We start from the raw sequence: 21,231 nt of genomic DNA, 5'->3' as shown, positions 1-21,231 counted from the left end.
GTACCCTTTTGCTGTTGCAAAACAATCCCCATTAAAACTCACAAACGTAGGTGTGTGTGAACCAGCAGGCTACACAATCATAGCCTCTCAGTTGAATTAGTTGCACATACTTTTTTTTGAGAGTAGGGTCGGTAAAGTTGACTAAATCCCTGAAAGACAGAAGATCTTGGCTCACGTCTTCCTTCTCTGCTGCACCAGCTTGCAGCCCGGCCAGCTTAATTGCTGTGAAGTACTTTCTGTTCTGGTACACCGGGCTGCCCGTCAAACTCCTGCAGGGCGACCCGTTGGAGTTTGTTGATGTGACGTTGCTGTGGTTGCTGTGAACGTGGCCTCTTCTGTCATGCTGTCAGCCAAAGTTTTGGCAACTTAGTTCTGCATAAGGCAGCTTCCTGAGATCGCTAAGCGCCATTGCTTGTCTACCTTAATGGAAGCAAGGCCATCCCTGTTTCCACCACCTGCTCCTGACCTGATTTAGCCGTAACCAGAGGCACCGCTTCTGCGCATGTGCATGGCGCGATAGAGTGCTTCTGCGCATGTGCAAGTGGTGAAACTCGGAAAAATACTTCCGGGTTTGCTGCTTTCGCAACCCGAAGATTACTAATCCAGAGAGGTACGTAACCCGAGGGTCCACTGTATCACTTTATTTCTTTATAATAGAAAACTTTTCAATAAAACATTAATACCAAATAGATACTCGGTATTGGCATGTGCAGAGGGACGCATGCAGGGAGTAGTAGCTTTTTAAAATGTTCTCCCTGTTAAGTATGTTGGTGCAAGAAATGGGCTTGCTTATGGTCTGCATGTGGGGTAGTTAAATTGGAGCCCTGGGCCTAGAATAAACCAAGAGAATCTTCAATAAAAATTATAGATAGATAGATACACAAATAGATCGTGCTGTTATTCCATTGTGACTGGGGGTACCCTTCCTCTGGGAATCTGTTCAGATGCCCACTTGGGGCAGGGATTTCATAGCAGTGGGTGCATTTTGAAATCACTTCCGGACTGATTCCTAAGCTGTTACTCTTTGCAAATAATTCTCTTTAATCCGCCTGCTGTTGCAGAATAGTTTTTATTCCTTAGGGCTACTCTTCTGGCATTTTTTTTAACGTGATCCTTCTTTGTTTTTAAAATTCAAAGTGTGCTTTTGCTAAAGGGGAAAGAACACCTGATTTACAGTAACATTTAATCTGAGACGCTTCGGTGTGTGGGAGGGCCCCCTTTCCTGTCTCTGGCAGGAGATTGATCGTCCTGCAAAGAGGAGGTGTCCATTTAAAAGCAAGAAGGAATGCCCATCCATTGTGCTGTTTTGATATGGCTCAGCCCACATGGCCCATGCGTCATATCCCACTTTGTCACACTCTCTATAAACAACTTCCTAAAGTCCTCCTGTGAACTCTGAGCTCCGTTTCTCGGGGCAAAGTTTAACTCCCACCCAACATGCTGTGTGTAACTGGCTGTGTTTGCTTTTGCCATCCGGCTATTTGCTGGCTGCTTGGCTCGGTAAAACTTGTTTTGATAAAACTGCGCATGGGGCAGAGGAAGTGGACAGACTCCCCCCCTCCTTTTTCCTCCCATAACACTAAAACTCCCAGGGTCATCGAATGAAATTGGTTAGCAGGAAATCCTTGATGGACAAAAGGAAGCCTTCACACTGGAGTTACAGAATTAGCTTCCACAATGTGTTGACGGTCGCCACTACTTTTGATGGTTTTCAGAAAAGGATGAAACTACCTTTTTTCAGGGCAGACGTAGCCCAGTGGTACGGATTGGCTGTAGCTCCCATTTATTCATTCAGAAAGTCCCAGGTTCAGTCCCCTGCATCTCCAGCTACGGTTGGGAGAGACCCTCATCTGAAACCCCGGGGACTTGCTGCCAGTCAGTGTAGACAATACTAAGCTAGATGGAACTAATGGTCAGATTTGGGGGAAAAGCCCAATGTGTGAAGGCCGAGAACCGTTAAAAACATCCTTTACTGAAAAGAAGTTTTTCGTATCCAGTCTGCATCTCTAGTTCGGCCTTGACCGAATTGCACCGCATCCCATGGCTGCTGTTTTTAACACCCTTGAAAACCCTGGGAGGTCTAGTTCATAGCTGTCAACTTTTCCCTTTTCTTGCGAGGAATCCTATTCAGAATAAGGGAATTTCCCTTAAAAAAAGAGAAACATTTACAGCTATGGTCTAGTCACAGGTCTTTTACTGACCCTTCTAGTTCGGTCTTAAACCAGGGATAAATGCAACATGCCAAAAGTTGAGAACAGCTTAAAGCCCCTTTCTTTGCAGCATCCGGACGCATCCCTTGTTTCGGACGCCGGCCTTGGGCCGTGCCAGTTTTTTTAATGCTTTTCTTGGATCCCAAAAAGCTCAGGGGGATAACCCTGTTTTCCACTGCCGTGCTAATGAGGTAGCGAATTTGAACCAAATGGAAGGCAGATGGGTTTGGATGAGGATTGTTCCCTCCCTCCGACGAGCCACGTGCTGCTTTCTCTTGTTTTGTGGGGGAGCCGAGCATTGTCTAGAACTGCTTAGTCACGGCGCAATGTTTCCCCTGCTTTTAAGAGGAGGAAAAACAGCAGCAACCGGCAGAGCTCGGCTGCTGGCATGCTGTGCTCCTTTGCATGGAAACGGCCGTAAACCAAGATTATCCGCAGACCGAATTTTCGCTCCTTGGGAAGGGGCCTCCTGTGCACAAAATTACCTTCTTGCAGGTGGCTTTCAAAGTGTTGTGTGATTTGGCGGCGTCTGCAAGCCGTGTCTTTTCTGAGCAACGTGCCTCGGATAACCAGGTACTTTCTCCCGGGCGTTTCTCCTCCGGCCCCCACCTCGCACCTCGCCCCAAACAATGCCTGTAAGCTGATCCAGAAGGAGGGGGATAGAAAAACAGAACCAGCACACAGAGATCACGTGCTGGTCACACATGCCTGCTGAAAGCCTGGTTGCCCAGGGAAACAGGAGCAGGGACTTGCCCAACAAACAACGGGAGCGGCCAATTATTTGATTATGCTTTTATGGGAATTAAAGAGAAACCTCCAGTAATCCTCTGCAGGGAAAGCAGAAGCGGGGGCAGCTTTGGTATGCCCCTTTCGTGGTTTTTGTGAGAATTGTTGCAAGAGGGACCTTTCCTTTTAAATACCTGTTCAGGTTTTTTTGGGGGGGTGGAGGGGGTGGAATAGTACAGTGAACAGCATGCCAGCGAGCCCAAAATTTCTAAGGCCAATGGCCACATTCTAATGACCACATCTCAACTTACATGTGAGCAGGTGTGGCCACTTCCTTCCCCTTTCTGGCAGGCCTGGATGCGATGTGGAAGTCCCTAATCAACTGTAGTTTCCCATTTCACCCAAAACATTCTGCCCTCCGCTTTCCTGTTCACTGAGACATAAGGGTCCTGGAGATTAACCGAACCATGAAATTGTGTGGTTCCAGTCAATTTCCATTCCAGGAGGAGCAGATCTGACGGTGGGGATGGAAGAGATTGTGTTTGGGGGGGGGGGGGATAAATGACTCTTGATAAAATAGGAAATCTCCACGCAGTCGGTGTCTGGTGCAAGGCAAAGGATGCGCAAAAAGTCCATATCTGTGCCTTTGGGATGCATATTGATTTTGGAATAAGAATTGCATTCCTGGATTGTTTCTGAACTTTTTAAAGCTTTGCTGTGAAGTTTAAAGCAATGCCATCCGTCGTCCCAAGCTCCATTTAGCACCCTGTCTCACACCAATTGACTTTGATAAGCATGGATTTAAAAAGAGCAGATGCAGTAAAATTAGTCCTAAAAGGAATTACTTTTGCAAAATTTAGCATACATGAAGGCACAGCTGGCTGGGTTGCAAAAGGTTTTGTGGCTGGATCTGGAGGGTTTTTCGATCCTGCACTAGGGCAAGAAATTTGGAGTAGCTTCTTTGGGTCTCTTCAGGTCCTGTGATTTTCCTGCCATCTAGTGGTTCATTTTCTGCAGTTCAAATAGCCATGCTTAGCAAGACGCCACCAGCCGCTACTGCCGTACACTGACTGTGTTGCTTTGCTCTTCTCTCCCCGCAACCAACAGTCCCAATGACCGGCTTCACCCAAAGAGCTACCATCGACCCGGAACTGAATGAAATCCATGTGTTGTCCGGACTTAGCAAAGACAAGGAGAAAAGGGAAGAGAATGTTCGGAATTCCTTCTGGATTTATGACATTGTACGGAACAGCTGGTGAGTGGCAGAAGATTTCCCTCCGCCCTCCTCCTGGAGTGAAATAGTATTTGCCTCTTCATGTTAATTCGCAAAGTGTGTGTATTCCTGTAGCCGCATGTAAGCGGAAGCGATACCAGGTTTTTTAACCCCAGGCCTGAGAAAGTGGCATTTTGTCCACACTCCTCAAACATCACTGCCATTAGTTACTTCCCTGGAAAGAAACATCAGATCCTTGCAGGGAAGCAGTGTCCCGTATCTACCCCATAAGCTGCTCTCAGTCTTGCAGACAAGAGACCCAGTAAAAAGTCTGGTTTTGCATATATTTGTAAACGTGCACCAGGAACAGGTTCATTTGCACTTCCTAGTGTTCTTCAGCACTTTCTGTTCATACGAAGTAGAGGTTTTAGAGGAGTGAGAGCCAGTGTGGTGCAGTGGTTAAGAGCGGTGGACTCGTAATCTGGTGAACTGGGTTTGCTTCCCCGCTCCTCCACATGCAGCTGCTGGGTGACCTTGGGCTAGTCACACTTCTCTGAAGTCTCTCAGCCCCACTCACCTCACAGAGTGTTTGTTGTGGGGGAGGAAGGGAAAAGGAGATTGTGAGCCACTTTGAGACTCCGTAGGGGAGTGATAAAGTGGAATATCAAATCCAAACTCCTCCTCTTCTAGAAAAAATTGCATTGAGGAAGAGTTTATGGTCATGAAAATTCAACCTTCCGACAGCTACCCTGATGAAACGATCAAAAAGCAGTCAATGCTTTTCAAAATGTGGCTGGGAACAATTACTTTTACTACAGTGGAACCTTGCTTCTTGAACTTAATCCATTCTAGGAGTCCATTTGACTCCTGAAACTGTTCGAAAACCAAGGCGCAGCTTCTGATTGGCTGCAGGAGCTTCCTGCACTCAAGCAGAAGCCATGTTGGATGTTCGGCTTCTGAAAAACGTTCAAAAACCGGAACACACGCTTCCGGGTTTTCGGCGTCCGGGAGCCAAAACGTACGAATACTAAGGTGTTCGAGAACCCAGGTATGACTGTATTCACACAGCATCAGCTGTTAACTTGTAACATGAATGCTAAGTAATCTTCTGCCGCTGCCAGAAAGAATATCACAAACAGCAGCTGTGATAGGTCAGTCGGTGAAGCGTGAGCCTTTTAATCTCAGGGTCATGGGTTCGAGCCCCGGCTTGGGCGAAAAATTACTGTATTGCAGGGGGTTGGACTAGATTACCCACATGGTCCCTTCCAACTCTACAGTTCTATGGTTCTGCTTGGGGACTTTCATTGGCCACTGAGAATAGGATGGCTGCCTTAGATGGGCCTTTGGTCTTGTCCAGCAGGGCTGATTTCTTAGACCTACTCAGGTGGAGGGATGGGAGTGTCACAGCTTGCCAACACACACACACACACACACACACACACACTGGTCACCTGTGCTTTTGGGTATAGCTTTAGCATCACAGCCTGTGAATGTAGCGTCAGAGGTGTGTGGGTCCCAAGCCACACCGTATTTTCCCTCTCTAGCTTTGTTGTGAAGTGGTTGGAAATCTGGGGCCTCAGTGCCTTTAGTCTCTGAGCATGTGTTCCTGTGTGGATGTGAGGCCCATCACACAGTGACCAAGGAGCAGGCAAACCCAAGTTCTCCTAATTCCTCAATTCTTTCCCTTTGTTTGGACGCCTGTATTGGGGGCATTTCTGAACAGAACCCGCTGGTGGCATTTGTTCTGGATGTCTTAATCCAGACTTGTGCTTTTGTGACTTGGAATGTGCCTCCCAGATAGTTTCTGTTGCAAGACCAGGACTTTGCATATTGTCTGTGTGGATTCTGGCATAGCATCAGGAATGCCGAGCATCTCGGCGCTTTTTGAGAAGGGGGAAAATGTTCTGGTGCTGATGGGTTGCCGAGAAAAACTCGAAGGGGACGGCGCTGGCAAAAGGAGTTACGAATGCCGGGCAGTTAAGGGCCAATTTTCCTGTAGGGAACGTTTTTGCCGTGGTGTCTGGTTCAGCAGCGGCCTCTGAAAGGGGAGCGTAGGTGCTGTTGGATATTTGGAATTGCTCCATGTATATATTATACATGTTAACAAAGATTAAATAATAATAAACCAGTTTCCTTACATGATTAATAGTCAGTGCTAAAACCATGGTAGGCCTTGCTTGGAAGTGATGCTCTGATAATCTCCAGTATAGAACACTGTAAGGCACTGAATGTGGAGCTGCTTTTGAAGGCGACTTGGAAAACAAGAACTTCTCTCCTTTTTAGAGCCCTGAGTGGGCTGGGAACTGGATATCTTAAAGGATGATCTGAGGAAGAACAGTCATCATAGTGCAGACAGACCCTTCTCTGAATGAGATGGACGGTGACTGGGAGAAAAGGTGGTGGCTTTTCAGATGTGACCCCTTCCAATGTGGAATTCTGTATGCAGAAAGGCTCATTTGGGACTGAAGTTTATGTGTTCAGGGTGCCTGTTGACTCACACAGGTTTTTCAGCAGGTCAAAGCTGGATTTACTGAGATGAGTTTTTTTGCAGCTCTGCTGCTTTTATCCCTGCTTGCATTTTACGGTTCTGCTGCGTGCGGCATACTTACCACTGTTAAAGAGCTGCCCTTTTGTTAAACCGGCGAGTGGCATTAAAATGTGTTGAAGCATATGGGCAAGCCTACAACGTGGGAGGGGGCGGGAAGGGCAGGAATTGTTCCCAGTAGTGATGAGTAGGGATACCTGGAAGCGCAGGACGAGTCGGCAAGGGGAAGCTTAAGGTGTTACCTTGACGGATAAAGGCCATTCAAAGTACAAGGGGGATGAGAAAAGTGAAGGTGGGCATGCAGGGAGTCGGTAGACTTGTGCTATATAGATTAGCATCCTATGACACTTCCTGGCCATTTAACGTTCTCTTCCAGGGCTGGTCAACCTGAGGATCTCCAGCTGTTGCTGGGCTCCCATTATCCCTAGCCAGCATGGCCAACAATCAGGACTGCGGGGAGTTGGAATTCAGCAGCATCTAGTCAGCCCCAGGTTCTCCAGCCCTGATCCCTTCTCACCTACTCTAGCATTTCGCTTCCAACACTGGCCAACTATTATTCTCCAGACGAGGCCCATGAGCAGTGTGCGAAGTTTGCAGCCCTCCCTGTTGCTTGCAACCAACAAATGCTATTTCTGAGGTACAGTTGTACCTTGGAATTCGAACTGAAACCATTCCGGAAGTCTGTTCAACTTCCAAAACGTTCGAAAACCAAAGCGTTCCTGCAACCAATCGGAAGCCCTGTTGGACGCTCAGCTTCCAAAAGAACATTCGAAAACCAGAACACTCATTTCCGGGTTTTGATTGTTCAGGAGCCAAAACATTCAAGAACTAGGCTATTTGAAAACCAAGGCAAGACTGTATTCTGCAATTCTGCTTCTGAAGTTCCATTTAGTTATCATGCCTAATAACCATGGATAGGCACCACTCCTCCTCCTCATCATCATCCATGAGCTTTGTCTATTCCTAGTTTTCGTTTCTTCCTCTTGCCTGAGAACCATCCTAGCATCGTTCTTCGGTATTCTGGCTCTTGTTCATTGTGGTTCACAATAACTCCTTTCATTTTTCAGAGCAGTTTTTTTTAAAAAACAAGTGCTTATAAATGCTGCAAGTTTATTACAGAGGGGTTGATGACAGCACCCAGGTAGTCTTTATTTGGCAAATAGATAGTTTGAATCCTGATGGCGGCGGTGCAAGCCGGTGCTAAACAGGTGCCAGCTAGCCATGAGTTGATGCCTGGCGACTCTGAATTGCTTCCTCTCATATTGTATTGCAGGTCTTGTGTCTACAAGAACGACCAGGCCGCCAAAGAGAATCCAAGCAAAAGCCTTCAAGAGGAAGAGCCCTGCCCGCGTTTTGCACACCAGCTTGTGTATGATGAATTGCACAAGGTAAGCCTGTCTGGACACAGGGTGGGAATCGGGGCCAACCATGCTAAGTGTGTTGGGGCATTTGCAAGAGTGCCCATCCCAGTGCCAACGGAATGTGCAAAAGACCAGAGAAACGCCCAGCACTTCTAAAAAGAGTCAGTTGCTTTACTGGCAGTAATTCAGTTCCAGAGCCTCATTGCAGCATACATACTGCGCTCTGGCCCAGAGCAAACTTGCCTTAAATGCAATAGCCTTTATTATGTAGATTGTGCCGAGTCATTCTCACATGATTGCTGACTCATTCTCACATGTTTAACTAGCTACAGGTGCAGGCAAACACACCCAAATTAAACAGCACACCTAAAGTAAATCTTCCTTGCCCCTTTTCTCTGCATACATAAACATACATTTACAAAGCAAGCATCGAGTGCAGGATAAGGTGGCACCATGGCACCAAGGGGAGCAAAACTGGGCTCCATTTTGATGCATCGGAACATGCCCTTCTTTCTCTTTGCTGCTGGTGGCCTGGAGCTCCGGGGGTGGTGGGGTGAGCATCAGGTCAGTGCATACGTGAGGATGAGCTGTGCCATGGACCAAAAGTGTCCCCCTCTCTCCTCTTGTAAAGCAAGTCCTGCCTATCGATGCCTGGCTTGTCTCTGGGAAGCCAAGCCAAATATAACGGCTGCCAGGGGGCTGAGGCTTGAGTTCAAGCCCTATGTGGGCCTTTTGATACATGTGTGCCCCCTAGAGGACAGGTGTGCACGTCACGTGACTGGGGCCCCAGAATCCAGTAGCTGGTTTCATATCCGATTCATTGGAATAATGACTTTCGGCATATGTATTGTGTCTACAGGGACGCGGGTGGCGCTGTGGGTTAAACCACAGAGCCTAGGACTTGCCGATCAGAAGGTCGGCGGTTCGAATCCCCGCAATGGGGTAAGCTCCTGTTGCTCAGTCCCAGCTCCTGCCAACCTAGCAGTTCGAAAGCACGTCAAAGTGCAAGTAGATAAATAGGTACCACTCTGGCAGGAAGCTAAACGCCGTTTTCGTGCACTGCTCTGGTTCTCCAGAAGCGGCTTAGTCATGCTGGCCACATGACCCGGAAGCTGCACGCCGGCTCCCTTGGCCAATAAAGCGAGATGAGCGCTGCAACCCCAGAGTCGGTCACGACTAGACCTAATGGTCAGGGGTCCCTTTACCTTTACTGGGTCTACGGTCATCTCTCTTTTCATTGAACTCATTGCAGTTTATAGTGGTGCCTCGCAAGACGAAAAGAATCCGTTGCGCGAGTCTCTTCGTCTTGCGGTTTTTTCGTCTTGCGAAGCAAGCCCATTAGCGGCTTAGCGGATTAGTGCTATTAGCGGCTTAGCGGGCTTAGTGGATCAGCTGATAAGCGGTTTAGCGGCTTGGGAAAAAGGGGGGGGGAAGGAAAAAAACCCCGCAGGAACTCGCAAGACATTTTCGTCTTGCGAAGCAAGCCCATAGGAAATTCGTTTTGCGAAGCACCTCCAAAACGGAAAACCCTTTCGTCTAGCGGGTTTTCCGTCTTGTGAGGCATTCGTCTTGCGGGGCACCACTGTATCTCTTTCTTACTGCCCAGCTTGCTGTATAGTTTCTCATTTGACCTGTGGTGGTTTGCCAGAAATAGTTGAACAGAGGGTTTGTGTCTGTGCGTCCTTTCTAGACGCTGCATTGTCCTTTGCACCGCTTTACCACAAAGTAGGTGATTCAGAGCAGTTGCAGCTTTACTTCTCTGCACGTTGAGGGGAACTCAAGAGGCATGCGGGATAAACCCAACAACCTGGGCACGCATCACCCCACCCCTCGTTTCCCAAGCAGCTGCTCAGGTGGAGCTCCTGGGGGGGGGGGCACATCAAAGGTTGGGCTGGCTCACCCAGCCGTCTTGATTCAACCACCCTGGCGTTTATGACTCGACATCTCAATTCTTGTCTTTCAAGGTCCATTATTTGTTTGGAGGGAATCCAGGCAAATCCTGTTCTCCAAAGATGCGGCTGGATGATTTCTGGTCCCTGAAGCTTTGCCGGCCTTCGAAAGAATACCTTCTACGCCACTGCAAATACCTAATTAGGAAGCACAGGTACAGGCTTGCAAGAGACTGCAGAAGCGAGTCCCTTAGCATTAAGAAGAAAGAGTGTGTGGGAGTATGCCAGAAACCCTATGCAAGTATTTTTTAAAAAAATGCTCAGCCTTGTTGCTTTAATAGGGCTCAAGGTTCTTTCCTATTGTCATCAAAATGTGTGTATTTTTTTCCTCTTTAAAAAAGCACATACACCTTTTTTAAAAAAAGGTTCCCATAATCATAAAATCATAGAATTGTAGCGTTGGAAGCAACGGTCTCTAAGCATCACCTAGTCCAACTCCCTGCAATGCAGGAATCTCAGCTTTTGAAATCACAATTTAGAGGCCTGAAGGCACGTGGTTGGCAGGTATAACTGGCTCTGTGGAACTCGGCGCTCCCTGTGTCTCAGCTCCCCTTTGCAGCAAAGGTGCACCATTTCTCCACGACCCCAAGGGAGGCTGTCCCCGATAAATAAATGGTTACTAGCCATGATAGGTGAATGACCGCTGCCCAGCCATTTCAGTCCTTTCCAGAAGGAAAACTCAAGCGCTGCTGTTTCGTTTTAGTGTTGCTTCAGTGGGCTAGGGATGCACGACGCAGCCATGCAGTTCATTTTCCTCCCGGCCATCAAGAATGATAGTGCAGCTAGGGGCTACCTGGGAGTAAAATATTTGCATTTGTGGCACGCATGAGCTTCAAGGTATGGGTTGTTTACGTCTGCAGCTGGAAGCGAGCGTAGCAGTTGGGAAATGAATCTCAAGAAGCAGACTACTCGGGATGCACTGCTTTCCCAACATACACGAGGGACGACAACAGTGGAACATGGCTGCAGTCGATGAGACACCCCTGAGCACTGAAATTTCACCAGACTGCTCAGATATTGCTGCCACGAAAAGAGCGACACTGGCTCACCTGGATGGTGATCCCCCCCCCCCCTTTAAGGATTAGGCGAAGGGAAACAGGGCTACTTCTTTGACTCTGCTGGCAGGCTTCTCTTAATAATAATAATAATAATAATAATAATAATAATAATAATAATAATAATAATTTTTATTAATACCCTGCCCACCCCAGCCAAGACCGGGCTCAGGGCGGCTAACACCAGGTATGAAACAATTGATTAAAATACAACTTAAAAAAACAAGATTAAAATATAACATTAAAATGCAGCCTCATTTCAATGGAAACTCAAATCAAAAACTTCTTGACGTCAAATCTTCACCAAGGCCAACTATCCAGACTGGTCCTACGTGGGCCAGAAAAAAAGCCAAGGAAGTCCCCAAATAAGAGTTCCGTCACAGAAGGAGAAAGGAAAAAAGGAAAGAGGGGAAGGGGATCAAGTTGATTCCAAGCCAAAGGCCAGGCGGAACAACTCTGTCTTACAGGCCCTGCAGAAAGAAATCAGATCCCGCAGGGCCCTGGTCTCATGAGACAGAGCGTTCCACCAGGCCGGGGCCAGTCTTGAAAAGGCCCTGGCTCTGGTTGAAGCTAATCTAACTTCCTTAGGGCCCAGGACCTCTAGGGTGTTGCTATTTATGGACTTTAAGGTCCTCTGTGGGGCATATCGGGAGACAGCTTCCATCCCAGCCAGCCCTTAGAATAACTTTCTAACTGGTGCCTGTCTTTGCTTGGTCCCCCCCATCCACCCCCCCTTTCCCCCTCTGTGTCTTTTAGATTATAAGCCTGAGGGGCTGGGACTGACTTGGACTTTAAATGATCTGTATAGCGCTCTGGGAGCTTTTTTTGGCTGAAGAGCAGGATAAAAATGCTAAAAACAGATAAGATCACAGCTGCAATGCGTTTGTGCAATGAAGAGCTGGAGGCATGGCAGCTGAATGCCTTTCTGGTCCAGCATCCATTTCTCATAGTGTCCAACCAGATACCTGTGGCAAGTCTGGAAGCAGGACCCGGGTGCAATAGCACTCTTCCCTCCTTGGGATTCCCATCCTCTGGTATTATTCGGAGGCATACTGCCTCCAAGAACAGAGGGAGAACATGGCTATCCTGCCTAGTAACTGTTTGCTTATAGGGTGGAAATCCAGCGTAGTTCAGTGAAATGATCTCCTCTCTAATCCACCCGCCCTCTTCTTGGCTAGCAGGGAAAGGGATCCTTTCTTTCTCATAAATCCTTTCTCTTTCTCTATGTTGTGCCCCATCATTCGAAAAGCTAAACTTTCCCATGATCTATACTCACACACGTCAGATATTGCAAGCCTGAATTCAGATATGGGGAGCCTATAGCTGCCGTGGTAGAATTAAGCCCGGCAGGATGTGGTCGTTTGAGGCTGCTGCTCTTTTCTCTGGAAGAAGGGAAGAATCTTGTAGCGTGTCAACAACAAGGGGATATGGCCCATTTTAGTACTTTCTGCTTTCAAGGAGAAGTTAACATTAGAGCCACTTGGATTTCGGAATTGGGAATTACTACAAGTTGTTGACATGTATAGTCTCTCCGCTGAGCTTGTTAGACTTTGAGGTGGTCCCTCGCCACGTGGAAACTCATATTTTAAAGCAGTGTTTCTGGAACTTGGGTCGCCAGCTCTTGTTGGACTACAACTCCCATCACCCCGAGCACTGGTCCTGTTAGCGAGGGGTGATGGGGTTTGTAGTCCAGCAACAGCTGAGGACCTAGTTTTAAAGCATGATTTTTGTGCTGATTGCACTGCTGTCTGCCTGCCTGTCTAAATGTGCCCCTTGCTATTCCAAACTACCCATTCAGACCCCAGTCTATGCACTCTGCCATAAGTCGAAGGACGCTATCGCCCAGTTCCTTGCAAAAAAGTGCTTGTCTGTGGAGAGGCAAAGTGCCTGAAATTTTACCCCACTACTTACTGGTTTGCCCAGTTTGCAAAGACTTTCGAGCAGCCTTGTTCAAAGATCTGCATCTCCAAGTTGAGAGAACGATTCACTTTTTAAATTATTATTATTAGAGGGCAGTTCCTCCCTATACCTCTGAAAAAGAGGCCTGTTTTGCCTTTGGAGAGGCATGTTGAGGATCAAGGTTTGTGGGGATGATAGGTTAAATTCCTCAGTGGAGCAAACCCTTATGCGATAGAACGCCTGGTTTTTGTAGTTATTCTAACCCTATAATGTATTTTATTCTGCTTTATGCGTTCGTTATTTGTTGTGGCTTCGGTTATACAAATGAATACCATAATCTTTGTACAACAACAAGGCAAACCTGAAGCTACCCAGTAAAATAATGAATCAAGGTCGGCATTCTATCTTCCTTGTCTTGTGCATTTTGGGGTTTCTGTGCCTTTCTGAAGACAGCATTTCTCAATGATTGGCTTCCTGTGACATCATAGAGTTGCAAGGGACCCCCTGGGTCATCTAGTCCAACCCCCTGCAATGCAGGGGAATCTCAGCTAAAGCATCCCTGACAGGTGACCATCCAACCTCTGCTTAAAAACCTCCAAGGAAGGAGAGTCCACAACCCCCGGAGGGAGACTATTCCACTCTCGAACAGCTCTTACTGTCAGAAAGTTTTGCTGCATGTTTAGTCGGAATCTCCTTTCTTTGGTCACTTGAAGCCATGGGTTCGAATCCTAACCTTCCAGAACAGGAGAAAACAAGCTTGCTCCATCTTCCACGTGACAGCCCTTAAGACAGGCTTAAGCAAACTCGGCCCTCCAGATGTTTTTGGGACTACAATTCCCATCATCCCTGACCGCTGGTCCTGTTATCTAGGGATCATGGGTGTTGTAGTCCAAAAACATCTGGAGGGCCGAGTTTGCCTATGCCTGCCTTAAGATATTTAAAGATGGCTATTGTATCTTGTGCAGAGTTGGAAGGGATTCTAAGGATCATCTAGTCCAACCTGCTGCATTGCATGAATATGCAGCTGCCCCATATGGGGATCAAACCTTCAACCCTGGTATTATCTAACCAATTGAGCTGACTTTAAGAATGAGGCTTGGCCTTGCCTTACCATTCCTGTAGCTAAATTTCCACAAGGACAGATGGCCCTTAAAAATAATTCCATTATAGAAGCTGACACTAACATCTCTGGCTATATTTCCTTCCCCTCAAAAGTAGAACCCTTTCCGGGTGCAATGATAAAAGTTTCGTTTGCAACCTCAGTAGTTTGAAAGCACTATGGAGTGGGCGGTGGGGGGGGGGACACCTTGTTTTGAACTGGATTGCCCCTACTGTTTCATATTGCTTCAGTCAAGCCAAAATCCAAGTAAATCCCCCCTGATCTAGCCTTCTCCCAAACACCTTTAAACTTGATCCCCTGTTTCGCACGGAGGCCTGATCCTGAGCTCAGGCTTTCATCAGGCAGCCTTGCAGAAATGACCCCGGGTAGCTTTGCATCACTTAAGTAGGTGATAGGCTATTTCTTTTTAGCAGCCGAGCTTTTCGAAAGAAAGATCTCTTAAGCCGCCTCCAGCAATCTGTAAACTATAAACCCTTTGCCTCGCATGTCTCTCCCCAGGTTTGAAGAGAAGGCCCAGACAGACCCGCTAAGTGCCCTGAAATACCTGCAGAACGACTTGTTCGTCACCGTAGACCACTCTGACCCAGAGGAGACAAAAGAGGTAAGGGGTAGGGAGATTGGCTAGCTTTCTTCGATACGATACGATAATCTTTATTGTCATTGTCCCATACAGAACAACGAAATTGGAAAAGAAAAGAAAAGAAAAATCTACATAAGACATTCAAAACCAACAAGCCTGCTATCCCTGTTATCCCAACCTGATTAGCCCCTTAAAAACTTTGATACCCCATTTTTAAAATACAATATACTCCCATAGAGACTCCTTACACTGCATTTTAAACCAGATAGAACCTGTTTCTCAGGCGGCTAGTCCTAGTCTTTATAACCCTGTACCTTCTTCCAGAAGGCAGAAGCTGAAAGAGATCATTTCCGGGGTGCGCACTATCCTGCGCTATCTCTGCAGCTTTCTTGTGACACCTGGAAGCATAGATTTGATCCAAGGTGGGAAGAGTGCACCCAATTATTCTCTCCGCAGTCTTTACAACCCTGGACAGCATTGTTTTTCCCCTGACCGTGCAGCCCCCAAGCCACACACAGAGACCATAAGTCTTCCCATTGATGTAGGAAGGTTCATATTGTGGCGTTCCCAGAGTGACCTGGCTGCCTCCATGAATTTGTGCCTGCAGATGCGAAAACAGCTCAGGGCCGAAGCCCCTTGGTGCCCTGGTTCGCGTGGTGGATGAGTGTCACAGTTCCATCTCCTGAAAAGCTAAATATGCTCTGCATTTGGATGGATTGATATATCAAGGCTTCCTTTTGAAGTAGCTTGTCCTAGATCTCTTGCCCTTACATTTTTTATTTTTTCCATCTTCAGCTCCTGACGGCAGAAAGCCCTCTTTATTAATCTGCAATGTGTCGCATGCATTGAAAACACACTATGTATTTTTTAAATTGCTGGTTTCTATAGCCTTCTTATGGGATGCAGGTGGCGCTGTGGGTTAAACCACAGAGCCTAGGGCTTACCGATCAGAAGGTCGGCGGTTCGAATCCCTGCAATGGGGTGAGCTCCCGTTGCTCGGTCCCTGCTCCTGCCTACCTAGCAGTTCAAAAGCACATCAAAGTGCAAGTAGATAAATAGGTACTGCTCCGGCGGGAAGGTAAACGGGGTTTCCGTGCACTGCTCTGGTTCGCCAGAAGCGGCTTAGTCATGCTGGCCACATGACCCGGAAGCTGTACGCCGGCTCCCTTGGCCAATAAAGCGAGATGAGCGTTGCAACCCCAGAGTCGGTCATGACTGGACCTAATGGTCAGGCGTCCCTTTACCTTTACCTTTATAGCCTTCTTAATCACTGGTGCACTGTAGCTTTAGAGCCCGATTCTTGCTGTCACCTGCACTTGACCGGTTCAGTTACTCCCGCCGGTTTGCCCCTCATGTCTCCCCTTTTCCTCTCCTGCTTGCCACCTGAGCTTCCTTGTTCCTTTGTTGCGAGTGGCTCTTCATAACTCATGGAGCAGCTTTCTATTCGCAGTTCCATTCCTCCTCACCACGAGCCAACAACCCCCATTTTACAGGTAGGAAAGAGGAGCTTGGACCTGTGATATCTCCAGGATTTAAGTTCCAACTTCTTGGAGCATGTTGGGGCCTCATGCTTTTCTAGCAACCTTGTTGAGTAGTGCAGCATAAATGCCACAGCTTTGACATTAAAAGTCTATGGGATATGTAGTCTTCCGCAGAGGCAACTTCCTGTAAAAAATCACCCTGTTATCTGAACTGGACGCATGGGATAGGTTGATGCTACACTTCCAGGGCAGCCTAGAGGTTTATGGGAGTTGTAGTCCTAAACATCTAGAGGTCACTGAGGATGCTGTAGGGAAGTGCTTCCCAAACTTGGGTCTCCAGCTGTTTTTGGACCACAACACTATCAGCGCTAGCTAGCAGGACTATAGGTCAGGAATGATGGGAACTGTAGTCCAAAAACAGCTGGGGACCCAAATTTGGGAAACCCCACACTAGGGCAGTTGAAACTCTCAGGCCCACTTCATATCAAGGGATGACACTTTCCTTGGAATGTACCATTTCAGGCTGCAGGGGTTTGTGTGTGTGTGTTTTCCAATGCTTTATGGGGAAAGAACATGTCGGAGAGAGAGGTTCAGTCTAGCCCTCTCCCTGCAACACCAGTTTTCTACATGCAGGCGATTAAAAAACAAAACATGGGCAGAAGTTGGACCTGTGATCCTCCCACTTTCATTCCAGAGTGATATATTGTAGTGCTGGGGTGGGGAACTCCAAATGTCACTGAACTCCCAGCTCCTGCTGTTCTTGAGCATTGGCCAGACTGGCTGGGGCTGCTGGGAGTTTCAGCGCAACACTGCCTAGAGGGCCACAGGCTTCAGGGAAAGCTTTACGGTGCAATTCTGAGTGAGCGTATTAACCAGGGGCCAGAGAGAAGCTTTTGCCTCACTTGACACTCGCTTATGTTTCTCCTGGGAGGTCTGCCTTGCAAATTGCAAACAATAACTGCAGAAAAGGTAGAATTATGTATCGGGGAGAGAGAGAGAGAGAGCCTGACGTTAATAAACGGAAACTAGTTCAGCGGCTTGAGGCCACGCAGCCAAATGAAACAAAACGCCGTGTTCTGGACAGAACAGTTTTTGGCCAGGGCACCTGATTAGTCTAATATGGTGCAAATGAAAGATCCCAGAAAGAGAAGGCAAAGTTGTTGTTTTTAAAAAATGAGTATTAAAATGCAGCTCTGAAACAGGTCCCATTGAGTTCCATGGGATATACTTGCCAGTCCACAGTTATAGCTTACTTCCTGGAGAGAACTTGCAGACGCCCCTGTAGCCCCTGATGGTTGATGGTTTTGAATCCTCTGTTCCTGGTGATATTTAAACCCCTTTGCTGACTTCAAAGAGGCAAAGCTTCCTGGAAGCAACTAGGATCTCACCTGGGGATGTCTTGAAACTGCTGTGGCCATTCAGTGGGGACTGAAGCAAAGGTCCTCCTAATCCAGTGTCCTGTTTCCTTTGGCGCCTTACAAAATGCCCTCTGGGTGCTGTCAAGCAGAATATGGGCCAGCAACATTTGGTATTCAGATGCTCCGCACAAAGCTATTGATACGGACTGTGCAGTTGTCCTGCCGTGTGTGTGTGTGTGTGTGTGTGTGTGTGTACGTGTACATGTACACACACACACACACACACACACACACACACAATTTTCAAAAAGCTGGCTGTCAACGAAGCCCCTCTTGGTACGATGTACATCTGAAGGCAGCTGGTCCGGGAACATCCCTCTGCCATGTGGTCTAACTTTTAACGAGTGCAATTCAAAGTGTTGGTGCTGACCTTTAAAACCCTAAATGGCCTCAGGCCAATATACCTGAAGGAGCATCTCCATCCCCATTGTTCAGCCTGGACACTGAGGTCCAGCTCCTAGGGCCTTCTGGCAGTTCCCTCACTGCGAGAAGAGAGGTTACAGGGAACCAGGCAGAGGGCCTTCTCGGTAGTGGTTCCCACCCTGTGGAATGCCCTCCCATAATTATAAAATTATGACTGTACAACACCTTTTTGGGGAGGGGGCACCAGGTTGGGAGAGGCTGATTTCAGCGGGCTTCCTCCACAGCCCAGGGAAGTCTGCCATCTGCATAAAACTCAGCAAGAGAGCAAGCCATTTCAAGGCTTGCATTAAGGATTCATAAATCTGTCCTCCTAGCTTTTGCCTGACAAGAGCACGGGTCTTTCTTTCCGTCATAATAGCTGAGAGAGTCCTCATGCTGCCACTGCCTATATATCTCCATTCCGACGAGAATCGGGCTTCGTATTTTAGTCTGGCTTGCTTGCAGTGAGCAGTGGTTTTTCTTAAAGGCTCAGCCGCGTTTGCGAAATGCCAAAGATGACAGTGCAATAAATTGATGCGGTCAGAAAGACCTGGTTTTAAAAGTAGAATTCCTTAGCAATAGAACATCAATCCTCCGTGTGGCGGCATTAGATGTATCAAGAAACATTCCCCCCACCAAAATAAAAATAAAAAAAATGAACCACCCCAACCTTCAACCAAAGTGATTTCATTGTTGTTGATCAAGAAGCCTTTATGCCCCTCATGGGAACATGTTGAACCCTTTAAAAAATAATAATAACATCTTGTTTGTTTTCCTCTCCAGTTCCAGTTACTTGCTTCAGCCCTCTTCAAGTCCGGCTCCGACCTGAGCACTCTGGGTGAGTATGCTTCAGATCAGCAGGAATTGGTGCTTTTCAAAAGCCTCAGTCCTAAATCCCCAGAAACGCCATGGGGATCAGTTTCAGGCTGTCGGTACTCCAGACATGGGAAGGTGGTGTTAGCCACACAAGCGCGGAGGGATCGGCCAAAACAAATTAACTTGTGCCATGTCACCCTGGCAGCCACCAGCAAGCCTTGCCTCATGGAGACGGGGGCAGAGACTGACCCTCTTCTTGCTGTGGCAAAGTGTGTGACTCAAGTGCATGAGCTCAGGCCGTTCTTCCCAGTCGTGGGCACGTTTCTCTCCTTAGGCAGCGTGTCAAGGGAAACAGCAAAGTTTTCAAACTTCCCAGAACCAGAAAGTCTGGAGTTGAGCTCCCAAAACTATAATAATCCTCTGTTCGCATTCCCTCTGCCATGACCCCCTGAAGTGAGCGCTTTTTATAACAGCAACTTGAGTGATAGCTGGGCCTCTTGCCGGGGGGAGAGAGGTGAGACCCCTGCTGTAAAAGCAGGGTTTGGACTGCTTAAACCACATCTTCCTCCCCTCCCATGAATTGCTAATCTGCAAGGTAGATCAGAATTGAAGGCTTGTTGGCAGTGCCGGATTTACGTATAAGCTAAACAAGCTATAGCTAAGGGCCCCAGTCTCTTGCCCCCCCCAAAAAAAAACTAAAGAAAAAACAAACCTGGATGTACATTTCCAAAATATAAGATAAAAAACAAATAAAATAAAACTTACATACAGCGACAGTGTTTTGTGTTGTGTAGGCTCCTATTTTGTTATGTGCAAATGGCTTTAGATACCTATTAGGTCCATAAATTACCATGTAGCATATATTCAACACAAAAAAACAGTGACCATTTGTTGTTGGCAAAGGACAGCTGGACATATAAAGGGCCCCATTACCTTCAGCAGCTTAGGGCCTCATGAAACCTATATCTGGTTCCGCTTGTTGGCATCGAACCTTGAAATGGAATGTGAAGACTAGAGTCAGCCTTCGAAGCTCGATCCCTGTCGGGGTCCTCATTCCATCAGGCTCCGTTTAAAGTGCTGTGGGAACTGCCGTCCCTTGGATTCACCCCACTGTGCTGTTGCCTGTGTTGTGTTACGAAAGCCTGCGAACTATTTAGGGGGAGCACAAAGCCCTCACCTCTGGTTCTGGCTGGCTTACATTTGGCCTTTCTCCTGTGGCTGCAGGGCAGTTGCGTTCCACCGAAGCATTTGTGGGATGAACAGGCAGGATGAACTTGTAGCTCTTACGTTTAGCTGCAATTCAGCCTTCCCCGTCCTGGCCTCTCCTCTGGATATTTAAGGCTGCAGGTTCCCCTTCAGCCCCGGCCAGCATGGCAAACCGTTTTGCAGTCCAAAAATACAATAATCAAAATCCGGGAAGCCTGGTTCAACATTTCAAGGTCCAAGGATAGGTTTGTTTACAGCATTTGGTCCCTTGTGTGATGTACACAATGTGCAAGCTAGCTGTTCCATCTTAATTAATATTCCACTCCCCTCCCCCTCTATTTTTGGGTGGCGGGGGAGGGGGGTAAAAGTGGTAGTTTAGTCCTCTTTAGACAAACTCTTGGAGAAGGCTCCTAAGCATTTATTTGGACCCAAACGCTTGTAAGCTTTTACAAGCATAGTTGCATAGTTTACAAGCATGGTTGCATAGTTCTGGTGCACATTCCTCTGGCTACAAACTCTGCACCCCTTTGCTAACTCAGCAGCAGATAAAAAAGAAGTTACGATTGTGTATAAAACCCATAATTTGTTGGACTGTACAAGATACGGGTGGCGCTATGGTCTAAACCACAGAGCCTAGGACTTGCTGATCAGAAGGTTGGCGGTTCTAATCCCCGCGACAGGGTGAGCTCCCGTTACTCGGTCCCTGCTCCTGCCAACCTAGCAGTTCGAAAGCACGCTAAAAAGTGCAAGTAGATAAATAGGTACCCCTCTGGCGGGAAGGTAAACGGCGTTTCCGTGCACTGCTCTGGTTCTCCAGAAGCGGCTTAGTCATACTGGCCACATGACCCGGAAGCTATACGCCGGCTCCCTCAGCCAATAAAGCGAGATGAGCGCCGCAACCCCAGAGTCAGTCATGACTGGACCTAATGGTCAGGGGTACCTTTAACTTTTTTACAGGATATCTGCCTAACAAGCCACAATATAATTCCTTCAGATTGTATCTAATAAAAAAAATAGCCATATATCTTAAAAAAACCTTGAAACATTCACCCTTCTTTGGGTCTGCAGAGCCCAAGTTGGATATACGAGGCTGAATGTTCTCTTTTCAAAAAATGATTTTTGATTTCAAGTAGCAAAACATACTCATGCAAGGGAAACAGAGCTTAGTAGTTGTAAGGGAAAGAGAGAGAAACAGCTCTTGATGGCTGTAGTTTCCGATGTTCCAAGAAAGGCAGTCAAATGAAAGTGTC

The 21,231-nt window shown here is 47.4% G+C and overlaps 1 protein-coding gene across 2 annotated transcripts in view; it reads left to right on the top strand.

The window, feature by feature from the left end:
* Positions 1-21,231, top strand: part of MKLN1 (muskelin 1) — an 86,337-nt gene that overhangs the window by 61,830 nt on the left and 3,276 nt on the right. For both annotated transcript variants that reach the window (XM_083461160.1, XM_083461161.1), the window contains 5 exons: positions 4,044-4,191; positions 7,968-8,082; positions 10,020-10,159; positions 14,577-14,679; positions 18,743-18,797. In XM_083461160.1, coding sequence (XP_083317286.1) covers positions 4,044-4,191; positions 7,968-8,082; positions 10,020-10,159; positions 14,577-14,679; positions 18,743-18,797 — 561 coding nt within the window. The remainder of the gene's footprint in view (positions 1-4,043; positions 4,192-7,967; positions 8,083-10,019; positions 10,160-14,576; positions 14,680-18,742; positions 18,798-21,231) is intronic.

This window comes from Podarcis liolepis (assembly GCF_965112155.1).
Source record: "Podarcis liolepis genome assembly, chromosome: 10".
In the NCBI taxonomy this organism is placed as follows: Eukaryota; Metazoa; Chordata; class Lepidosauria; order Squamata; family Lacertidae; genus Podarcis; species Podarcis liolepis.
This window is presented reverse-complemented; position numbering and strand designations above follow the sequence as displayed.